This window comes from Ornithodoros turicata, chromosome 6, assembly GCF_037126465.1.
Source record: "Ornithodoros turicata isolate Travis chromosome 6, ASM3712646v1, whole genome shotgun sequence".
In the NCBI taxonomy this organism is placed as follows: domain Eukaryota; kingdom Metazoa; phylum Arthropoda; class Arachnida; order Ixodida; family Argasidae; genus Ornithodoros; species Ornithodoros turicata.
Genome location: NC_088206.1, coordinates 10,319,136 through 10,331,181, shown reverse-complemented (window position 1 = coordinate 10,331,181; position 12,046 = coordinate 10,319,136). Strand labels below are relative to the sequence as shown.

Here is a 12,046-nt window from a genome sequence, read left to right as displayed (position 1 = left end):
GCAGCAGAGGCACGTGAACTTGCGCGTGGATGACGAAGACGTGCCTCTGCTGCCACGCGCTACGGCGCTGGCACGGCAGAGGCACGTCTTCGTCATCACACACGGGCCGCCACAGACTTGTCCAAGGTGACGTTCTCTTCTATTTTCAGATAGCGAATTCCGGCGTACTCTCAACATCCGTCGTCTGCTCTTGCCGTGCATTACACCAAATCGCGCGGATTTTCGGCGCTGTTGTCGGTGATGAAAATCACGCAATAGTTGCGGAATCGACGGCAACGGATGCGATAGTCCCTAATACATACTAGTCAGATGGAAATGACGTCATGAGTTTTGAAGAACCCGTTATTGTTCGCCCTACTATTTTTCGTTTGTTCGTCGTCTAATTTTTCGGCAACGAAGCAAGGGACATCGACAACCTCCTCCATCCCATTGGGAGTACAATACAACATCGTCTATTAGTGGTCGAAATAACGTGTGATGAGAAGAAATCAACCATTTATATGCTATCCACAGATCTCCACATCGGTTTATTCAGAACGTGACTCTGGCCACGATTGCGTGGTCTTAATTGAAAAATCTTTAGCTTCCTTTCGTGATCATAGTTCATGCCCACAAGCGATTGTGTTCTCAAAGTTCTGATAGGATAAGTGACACCCAAAAGAAGCGACGCAAGGGACTCACCTTGCGTAGTGAATACCATGACTTCACATAGTGAAAGGGAGCCTTCCCCGCCTACCATGTGAATGTAGACGTAGCGGCCGACAATAGGGTAGGCACACTGGAAATCTTTGCTCACGCCGTCGTCTGCGAACGGAATATCGACTTACTTCAGACAGTTTCACTTCGCACACTAAAACATATCACACCTTTTTGAGTGTAAAGTTGGAGTTTGATAACTCACACCAAATTCGGTGTAAAGTCAGTAGGGTGTAAGAATCTACACCCTTTAGAAGGGTGTAAATTGAAATATTTCTTACACCCCTTGTGGCGTAAAGTTGGTGTTTGATAACTTGCACCAGTCCTGGTGTAAAAGCAGTGGGGTGTAAGAAATTACACCCTTTAGATGCATGGACCGATGGTTATCTGTGCTTCAACTGCAAGGGTGGGTACAGTCAAGAGCCATCAGAGGAAGCTGTTTTGCATAGAAGGCTACCATTATGCGTGCATCCACCAGAGGACCCACAACTATGCGTCTGGTAGAAGTAAAATGCTGGCATGCATTTTGAATATATTAATTTATTCCTGACTATTCAGGCATGGAGACAAAGTTTAAACAGATACTTTCTGTCTAGACATCACACTGAGAGCGTCTGACTAGACACAGCTTGTACAGGAAGCATGGTTCATTTTCTCATCAAAAATCACTTTGCATGAGGTATAAGTTTGGCTATAAGCTTGGCACAATTGCAATGCTTCATCACCGCATCATCACTATTCCCTATTCATGCGGATAAAGTCAGCATCAAGAAAGACTGATGGGAGGTCGTAGTCGATTATCAAAAGTGAGAGGTGGATCAAAAACAGCTGGTGTTGACCTGGTCTTCGTAGATAAAGAATGAGTGCCGCGCAGAAAGTTTTCAGTCTGGTAATGTTCCCATCGGCAGCTTTTGTGTTCGAATCTAGAAGCGTCTCTATGATTTATTTTCTCTCACTTCTGTCCCGTATACTTTGTATGTGTGATAGCCCCTTCGTACGAAGATCATGCCAGGATCTTAACTTGAAAGGAGCAAGAGCTTCGCGCAGCAGCGGCGATCTGTCCGAGCTCCTTCTGGCGTGTCGTGACGTCAGATCGTACGAGCATTTTTAGAGGCTGCTAAATCCTCTTCTACGGCGAGGCGACCAGTCAGAAGTGTGACTGGTGGCGCCACACAGGGTGTCCAAGCTAACATGAATCGGGGTCTTAAAAAGACAGGGTTGAACGAATGAAAACTGCAGAATATTATGAGGATTCGTGTGTTCTACTCGCCTGTATCTTTTTTATTGTGGCTGACTAATTAATTAATTAGGCGCAATTAATTAGATAACTTGTTAATTATTCGTGTTAGGGCCGAGATGTGAATTGGGAAGTTGTGGAGCGGTCCCGAGAAACACCCATAGCAATTTCCTATACAGCGTACGCCTTGCATGGAGTTGTTTATATATATTGTTAGAAAGAATGCGCGTGAAATCCGAAAGTGTACTACGTGACACGAGGCGACCGCACCCACGCAGGCCTCGATTTCGGGGCTCTTAGGCGTGCAGAAGAACTACTAAATCCGTCATCTGCTGAGAAGCGACCTTCAGGTCAGAGCTCACCTCATCTTTTTGAGCGCATCATCGTCTCCTATAGGAAAGGGTGGCGTTGATATTACTGTTGCGGTGCCCGAACTGACAGAGCGTACGTTAGCTGATGGGTTGTTTTGTCGTTTTCTTCAAATAAACTAGTTTATTTCACTGCTAAGCACGAGATGAAGCCCAGTGAAACACGTGATGCGCAGCTGCATCGAAAAAGAAAAACTGATAAGTGTACATCCGTTATGGGCGTAAACCGCGGGACAACCGAAGAACGCAAAATGGTGAGACTGAGAGTCACTTTGTCCTTCTTTTCATGTCATTTCGATGTTCCTCAAATTCATCCCTGCCCAAATTATTTCACTTAGTTTCGTACATAACATATATCTGTATTTATGTTCTGCGTAGAGATGCTCGAAGTTTCCAAAGTGGTACAGAACCGCCGATTACAAGCACCTCCCTCTGCACATTTATCAGTGCCGTGTGCTCAGGCCCGTTTGGTTTCACGGGTTTTCTTTTGTTAGAACGCGTAACTCAAGGAAAAGAAATATAATGCAATAGATGAACCGTATTCTTACCAATAGTGCCTGGATACCATGCACATAGACGACTCCCTTGCAATGCCGAGTTGTTGCTCACCCTTATTTCTAAGTCGTGCAACGGTTGATGTCCTGCGAGGCACAGAAACGAACATATGCATAAGGGTGGTGGTGGTGCTCTGACTACCGGGCTACGCAATCAGCGCTTGCTTTAGATCAACAAATATTCTGGGCGCTGCGATTACTTTTGTGCTTCATCAGTAGTTTGAGCCGATCATGTAGAGATCAGGGTTTAATATCACAATTGCAATGTGCTCCCTAAAGCCAATAATTAAAAGGTTGATTGATATATCTCTGTTAATTAGTCCCTTAATTGAGAAGAAATGCGGTTTCCTAGTAGCAGCTCTTTAGCAGCTATCTTATTTTTCTTTTAAGCACTTAACTTTTTGTCGTTTGTACGATTTGCATGCGTAGTTGTTTTTACCTGTAAGACGTCGATTGTGCTTTTGCTTGTTACATTATTATATTATTATTTATACTAGTTCTTGCTTAATGTGTAATGTTGTGATCACTTGTAGTGTGCGCATATCTCTGTCGTAACCAAATTAACACTAGCGTCACGTACTGCAAATATGCGCAGTGGACGTATTTTAAATAGAACGGAAACTTGTATCACCTATGTATACGTACCACAGCAACCTCTGGTGAGTATCCTGACCACTCGAACTTCGTACGGTTGCAGCAGGTCGACTTGCCACCAGGGTGCGTTCTCCACTTTCGTTTCTGTACAGAAGCGGTTCTCGTGAAGAGTCGTGAGGTCTCCGTCGTTCGCATTTTTCGCTTCACCCCCTCGTACCGTACTTGACTGGTTGGCAGGCTTTCCGTAAGCCACGTTCACCGCTGCGTGAGAAAGGCATGCATATCATGATCAGCTTATGAACGACTGACAATTACGTACCGATGACGATGTTCGTCCACGACCTACTAGATTATAACGACCATGTCACAATCAGAAAACCCTATGAGGAGCCTGTCCGCACGATCCGCAAGAGGCGCTACTGATCGGCACAACACGATTGGACGATGGAAATTTGAATTCTGAACGCGCAGAAGCGTGTGTACGACTACCGTAGCAGACGACAGCGATAGCCCCTATGCAAGCCCCTATGAAAACGCGTAGAATGATGATGATAATCAACCTCAGAATGAAACATCTGTGGAACGTCCACCGCTTGTACAGAAATACTAAGGTAAGCTGAAGTACAAAGTATTGTAGAAGTTGAGGAAGCAATAACTGGGACGATCAGAAGCGCCACCGCTACCTTCCAAAAATGCGGCGCATAGAAGGGGTGCGCATGACATGGTCGTTATAATCTAGTAGGTCGTGTGTTCGTCATGCGATTATCAACGTCTGTCATAGAAGTACTAATACATAGTCTTGATTTTAATCAAGAATATGTTGCATAGCAGAACTACTTTTCTTCCACACACTTCTCCTCTCATCCCATTGTAGCTGCACTATCCACCCTCTGTTACCCTCTACAGGTAAACTAAGATCATACCCTCTTTTTTTTTCTTTTTTTTGTAATTCAGTGCTAGCGCTGCGAAGCAACTGTGACTAGAGCGGCGTAGAGACGTGGACATATGGAGAGAGGACAACAGGAAGGAATAGGGGACAGGGGGGTTAGTTAGGCGTCCGGGGCCGACTTCAGTGGGACCTGTGCCTATATTCCTCTGAAAAGTCTGCCGGAAAACCCAGGGAAAACCTCAGACCGCACAGACGGTGCCGGGATTCGAACCAGCGTGAAAGCGATCATCTTAACCACAATGCCACGGGACCTGGTAAACGGAAGATGCTGTCAAACTTGAAATCAATTACCATTTTTATTTATTTTTTCTCCTATTGCGCATTGCAAATCAAACCAAGCTTTCCTGTTTGCTTGTTTGTTTGTTTTAGCCAGTGTATGCTTAGTTTGTAGTAGGCAGCCCTAACTGGATCGGGTTTAACATCTCCATATTTTTCTTTCACCTCCAATCCAATCCAGATTGCATCCCGTACAATTAATGGCTTTAAGTGAACAACACTGTCCCACATGAGTGTTCTATTGTAGTGGAATTAGAACTTGAAGAAAAATGAGATGTGTAAGGCTTCATCAACATGGACGCCGGATACCCCATAGCACCTACAGCATGCTAATGAAAGGTAATGAAGCAAAAAGAACAAGAAAAGAAAGATTTACGTTTCCCTGACGGCTGAAAGACTGACAAAAAAAGAATAAGTACGCTTTAACATAAATTAAAGAAGAGCTTCGTGCGTGGTGTGCGACACAACAGTGAATAAACCGCTGAATAAACCGCTATGAAGAACTTCAGATAGCGTGTGGTATCCCGAGCAAGCCAATATTAACGAGCGTGTGAAAGACGAACGGAAGTAGACGGACATTTAGCTGCACAGAAAAGAGAAAGATAAAAAAAACAGAAAACGAGATGGTGAGAGAAAAAAAAGGTAGGTGGTTTACTTGGCGGTTGCTGACACATGCGACGCGTCATTAGGTTTTGTTTTTATTGGTCTTTTCGTTCCGGATGATGGCGGACCGCTGAAGGGCCGCTCCAGGTGTAGCCAGTGATTGAGGCGTCACTGGTGTCTTCCTGTCGCACTAGGACTGCATTAAGAGCAGTAGAAGTGCTTAACTGACATACTCAATGGACGCATTTGATGACTTCAACGTCTGTTTGTATGAAAGTTTTTTTTAAACGTCTTTGTTCTATGTCTGCACTACACGTTCGTCTGCACTTCATGTTCTGCACTCCAAGGAAAAAAAAACGAGTTCAATAGGGAGTCTAATCCCCTAGATTGCAATTACTCCTTTCTTTTTATTCCCCTAACCCCGATAGTTACTTCCCGGGACTGCGAATAGTCACTGAACTTCGCAATTGATCTCCTGAATGCAACAGTCTACGTAAATATGTGCTCTTGGTCAATTTGATGGCCTAAGGCCTTATAACTCAGCCAACTTAGCAATTTTCCATCCACACAGAGTAAGGAACAGTTAACGCTTCTTTCTTCGCAAATTGTGCCCTATGCATGTCGCAAAATTTTATATCACTCGATGTATCACGGTTTGATTCAAAGTATTTTCATGCATGCACACGAATTATGTACCTGGGAGTGTCAGAATACAACGTGAAATGCAGTCTCCACTCTGTGACATTCATTTACTCCCATGCATTTACTCCCGAAGGCAATGCATTTAGTCCCCCAAAAGAGTAAAATCACTTCTTTTTTTCTTAGAGTGTAGGTGCCTTTTAATTTGTACGTAGTGGTACAACTGCGGAGGGCTTTTTTTCTTTTTTTCGCTTGGAGTTTTTCGAAATCGTCTCTTCCCAACTCGCCGAACACATTGAAGGCCAGGAGGCAGCCTTAATCCTTTGACCTTCAAAGTGGCTGTGGCAATCGGCTGAATGGCCCATGCATATATCCATCATAATTCGCCGAATCGGTTTACCCCTTTCACTCCGTTCAGCCATTCACCCCTCGAGGTGTGATTTCCTTACCGTTCTAAGAAATACGTTCCATCTCTAAGTTGTTAATAAGTTATCAAAGTGGGATTAAAACGGCATCAAATCCAGCTACAACGCGGCGATAGGACAGGCACCGCTTACAATAGTGTGGCAGAGGTAACGACTTCTCCGTATCTTTTGCTATGCCACCCGTAATAAAATATCTGGAATTCGAAACGGCAGACAACACTTCGTGTAGATTGATGTTCTGAGGCTGGAACACAGAAGAGAAGAAAGCCTCAGCAGTCCTGCAGCTGGCTAACCTTTTCAGTGACTTCCTTCTTGCTTTGTTCGACACTTGTCTCGAAATAAAACTGAAGCTGGGAGAGTTGCTTTTTCTTATTCTAAGTTAACAAGAAACGCAACAACACATATATTGTTACTGATATTGTTATGCAACAATAGATTATTGCACCATTCTATAGCTGCCATCGCCGTGATCATCGCCGTGACTTGAGAGCAACAAGTCTTAGGATTTTCTTCCTTGCGGTGCCGTGTCTTTATATAATTTATAGTTGTTTGACCGTACAGATTATCGTGAGCCATTGAGCGTTCCTAGTGTTCCCTCATCTTGCGGGAGATGTTAGCTGACCTTTGGTCATAGTTGGCTCACGACGTAAAGCCCGAATTATATATTTAACTCAGCTGACCTTTCTTCGTTTCCTTCCTATTTAGGTCAGGTCGTACCCAAATCGCTGAAAATGTCTCGTATCATTTTCGAGCATGCCGAACGGGTTTACGATCGGCAACGCAGATAAGCCGCTTTGCCACGTTCGGTGTAACTGGGCTTCGGCAGTTTGAATTGTCACCCTTCCTATCAATATCATTCTTCAGCTGCATACCACAGGTCACTTATGTAGCGTTGTCTGTGAAGCTTTTCGGTGAAACCTTCCGGGTAATTGCGGTATCTCTGGCAACCACGTTGCCGACGCTGCGGCAGCGGCCGCTCACCACCAGCGCAAGTGCGTTCCGATTGTACTCCCAAGGGGGGATAGACGGTCCCTTCTTCGTGACTGGGCTGCCTGCTTGTCCGTCGAACAATGGTGTCGGGATGTCCCTGTCAGCACGATACTGGGAACGGTGGACCCAACATTCTCGTGGCGCTTCCAGTCATCTTTACCGCGCGTCATTAAGTCCCTCCTACATCGCTTACGGCTGAATGTTGCCTTTACGCCGTACTACCGCTGCAAGATAGGGTGTGCCAGTAGTCCCTTGTGCCCGGAGTGTGGTGTGCCAGCTACCGCGGACCATGTGATCATCGCATGTGCCACTTACACGAGGGAGCGTCACTTGTTGGCAAACGACTTTGCGCGACAGCCGGCCCCTTGACCTCAGACTCATTTTGGGACCATGGGACAAACGAAAGCAGGTGTCCGTCTTGCGACCCTTTATGAAATTCCTGGAAACTACCGGTCTGACCAACTCCCCACCAGCTCCGGTGGCGCAGCGGTAACGCGTGCGCTTGGAGACTGGGAGGTCCGCGGTTCGAATCCGCGGGCCGGCTGTGCCGTCTGGGGTTTTTCCTGGGTTTCCCACAGATGTGTAATAGGCGTATGCCGGCACAGTTCCCCTGAAGTCGGCCCATGGACGCAGCTATCCTCCCCCCGAGCGGATTCCGCTCGGTCTTCCACTTCACCCTTTCCTCCTCTCCACCATCTTTCCCTTCCCGAGAAACATGCCGCCTAATCAGGCAGGCAGACCTCTCGGGTTCCTCCCAACGACACTCCTCCTCCTCCTCCTCCTCCTCCTGACCAACTCCCTCTAAGACCCCGTCAGCGTCGTCAGCGTCATCCTCATCACCATCCTCTCATTTTTCCCCAATAGCAATGGTGTAGCATTGTGCTCAATGAGCGGAAGTCATCCCCATATCATCGTCATCGTGTATCTCTCTCTCTCTCTCTTTCGGTGATAAACGATTTACATACCGCAATAAGGTAGTTCGCCGCTCCATCTTCCGTTTTGAGAACACGTTCTTGTTGGAACCCTGGAATATAACACCAGTTTTCAGTCCAGTCATGCAGTCCAGCGGTACATGAATATACGAGAATAAAACTCTTTCCAGCCCCATTGTACATGACCCGGATGTATACGTATGACAGGGATGTATTATTTCATTTTGTGTAATTATTTGATTCATGTTAATTACTTACATTTTTCCTGCTGTTTTTTGCAGCTTTCATTTGTTGTGTGTACTTAACATGAGGACTCTTCTTTTTACACCGCCTTCTTATATGTGTGTTCTTCTGAAGGAACACAATATGTTTTAAACAGATAGAATGCTCATATATTGAGTATACATTAAACAATTCTTTAAATCCATGCCCCGTCAGAATGATCATCGAAGCAAACGGCCACAAACGATACCAGTTCTTCAGACAGGGATTGTGCAGTTATTTAACCTGCTCCTGCACTGCACATGTACAGCTCACATCAGCCTTAATAATAACACTTGGGGGGAAAAATCGGTCTCGTTCCCGAGCGCGATTACAGCAGCCCTTGGGGCCATGAGGAAATTATTGAATAATTATTATAATAAATCATTAACAAAATTATTATGTTAGTTTAACTCGAAGATTTTATTTACTTAACATTCCCCCAGTGCCCCCAGGGTGACTGTTATCGCGCTCGGAAGTGAGACCGAATTGTTTCCAGTGTTATTATTAAGGTTGACGGGAGCTGTACCTAGTGAAGGACACGCGTAGTGTCCTATAGTGTCCTTTCATCTGACAGAGACAGACTGCCACGGTGTATTGCCTTCATGAGCTTCATGAGCATGGGCTTCTTCAAGCACGAATAAGGGACCCTACAAACTACGGACTACCTTTCTGCATGGTCCCGTAACAGTAGACGTAGAAATGTATATCGTCCGCGTGTGTTCTACACCAGTGAAGTACAGTGTCATAGGTACTCACCCAAAGAGTTCGTATCCTTCATCACAGGTGTACGTAGCCATACTACCTGGTGATCTGTCTTCTGACGAGAAGGTGACTTTGGCATAGAGAGGAACAGCTGGTTGTGGGCAGTTGCCACCTGGCGAAGAGAAAAAAAAATACATGTAAGATTTAGGATTTTTTAAAATCGAATGTACTTCTGCGAGAGCTTTAATTTGTTCCGCGAACGCTTGCATGCTATAGGCTTGCAGCTATAGTGCTATCATTATCAATCTACACACAGCGCGTTTGCCTTACCAAGTTCGTTTGGTGTTGCCAAGTGCAAATACTGTTCATTATTGTAGCTCCTTTCTAGAATGCATTGTTAGTCATTGGAGAGTGGACAGTTCAGGCAGTTATTATTCGTCAATTATTATATTATTAGTGAGTGCAATCATTTTGTAGCCATTATTAGCTTAGAGTTATCTCATAGCACTGTGTACTTATATATAATGCGATTTGCCCCAGCAAACGACTGAAATTGAAGAACCAGATTAGTGTTTACATCCATATGAACAGCCAGTCGAGCTGCCGGTTCCTCCTGACTGCTTTGTCTTGGCCAACAACAAGAGGAAATATGTGGTGGTGACGACATTCGGTATTTCGCAGTTAAGGTGCAGCCACACTACCCCCTTACATACTGTACCTTGTGGTTCATGTGATACAGGAATGAGACGCAAACGAGTTAAGAAGTTCACAGAACAACTGAGGTGTCCTCGGGTGGCCATGCAATACCGGCTGACTTGGGAGACGATATATGTGCTATGGAATCGATAACCGCGCTGGGATGTAATCGATGAGAGTAGTGATACGCCAAGCCGCGCACATCTCGTTAAACACGTGCCCGAGAGGTGTAGTACTCTAGTGACCAGAACGAAGAAGTGAAGAGAGGGGTAGGTAGGAAAAAAAAAAAAAATGATGGATAGCAAGTGAGGCGTGAGTGCCACCTAGTCCTACCCCACAGGCACCATTCATACCCACTGAAGAGAGGACCTATCCACTCTAATTTAGTGAATAAATTCGTAATAGGACAGGGCGCGTTATCACTGGACATCGTACTATAGACGAATGCTGTCAACGCCCTAGGACTCGCCGTTGTGGTGTTAATAGTGACTTTTAGTGCATCGTACACTGTCGCCTTTGCGTACGTAAGGGATAGCGTGGTGGTTCTGCGCAATGCGCAGTGCTCTGCGTATATATTGCGCATGCGCAGAACCACCAGCGCTATCCCTTACGTACGCAAAAGCGATAGCTATAGCGTTAAATGGATAGCGTACGATGTACTAAAACTCTGTAATAGTGAATTTTACTGCGTGCGCTAACGCATTTGCGAACGCAAGAGATAGCGTTAGTGTTTCTGCACATGCGCAAAACAAAAAGAGAGCTTCGCGCGGAACCACCACGCTATGCCTTACGTACGCAAAGGCGAAAGTGTACGATGCACTAAAACTATCTATCGTCACAGTTGCGACGACTTGGAATGTGCGAACTATAGGAGCGTCATTAACGCCAATTTTACGGAGATGGATGAAGCCGCTTATGCTAACCCACTCGGCTTGTCTGATGACAATCCAACGGAAACCCTTGCGAACCGATTGATCGTCTGCCATAAAATATCCATAACTTCTTACAAAGCTTGTGAATGTATCAAAACGTCGAAAATTGCTCACACAAAAAGTTAAGCCTATACATCGGCAGAAAAAGACACCGCCACAATGAAATGACGGGCCACAGTGTCCATGTCACAGACAATCGCAGAATTACATAAGATGGACACACGTGTTAGATGTATCTCCCTTTTAGTGGCAGAAATAGGTGAAAGTACCCTCCGTGTTCCACCCCGCCCTGTCTTTGTTTTCACATCCAGATCCGTCCACGTATACCCAGATTGAGTGTTCCAAAGAAACGCCGGTTAAAAAAGAAATCGTATGGGTAGTATATTCGTATTCCACGTATTCTTCCTGTTTATTAGACTGACAGCCTCTACACAACAATCCCTTTCTTCCCTGAGTAAGGTAGATATGTTTGGGCCAAACGAAAATATGTCTTAATATCCGTCTTAGCAGCATGCCAGCAATGTAAAACAACTACATCCTCTGATCTGTACTGACATTGTTCATTGTATCATTGTCCGAGTGTTCCACTTCTGTCTTCTCGAAGTGCACTCTTGTGACGAACCTTACCGGAATCTGCAACTATTACACTATTCATTGTTCAAGGAAGTCATCGATTGTTGTTAACCCTACCCTAGCTAACCTGATTAGCCTCACTTAACCTTGCTTCATTGCTGGCTTCAGTCTTCGCTCTGTCCAGATTGTGTACGTTCGTTCCTTCGATACCCCAGACTCATGGGAACGTCACACGAACACACGCCTATATATATATGTATATATATGACCGCAGTCCTGACGAAGGCGGAGCTTCCGCCGCAACGTTGACTTCCCCCTTAACTTTCCACTAGTAAATAAATAACTCCCCCTTTTTCTACTTCCTACATCTTCGTTGTCTGCCTCATATTTTGTTAGTACCTGTATATATATATATATATATATATATATATATATATATATATATATGTCGGGCAATATTCGAGACAATAGGGGACATTCCTTAGCAGACGACACGAAAAGAATGCTCACCATAACGCGCGTCGCAATTATACTCCGTGAGCCGTGTTTTGCTTCTTCTACCACCAGAATATTCTGTGGGGATGCCGCTCTTGTAAATACAGACTAACCCGAAGTC

The 12,046-nt window shown here is 45.1% G+C and overlaps 2 protein-coding genes across 2 annotated transcripts in view; one reads left to right on the top strand and one right to left on the bottom strand.

Moving 5' to 3' along the window:
• Positions 1 to 12,046, top strand: part of LOC135399034 (uncharacterized) — a 291,504-nt gene that overhangs the window by 139,230 nt on the left and 140,228 nt on the right. The window lies entirely within an intron of this gene.
• The window catches only part of LOC135399033 (sushi, von Willebrand factor type A, EGF and pentraxin domain-containing protein 1-like), a 155,344-nt gene that overhangs the window by 55,795 nt on the left and 87,503 nt on the right, over positions 1 to 12,046 (bottom strand). The window contains exons 2-6 of the mRNA XM_064630673.1: positions 9,284 to 9,401; positions 8,297 to 8,355; positions 3,501 to 3,710; positions 2,850 to 2,942; positions 682 to 804 (exon numbers count right to left, since the gene is read on the bottom strand). Coding sequence (XP_064486743.1) covers positions 682 to 804; positions 2,850 to 2,942; positions 3,501 to 3,710; positions 8,297 to 8,355; positions 9,284 to 9,401 — 603 coding nt within the window. The remainder of the gene's footprint in view (positions 1 to 681; positions 805 to 2,849; positions 2,943 to 3,500; positions 3,711 to 8,296; positions 8,356 to 9,283; positions 9,402 to 12,046) is intronic.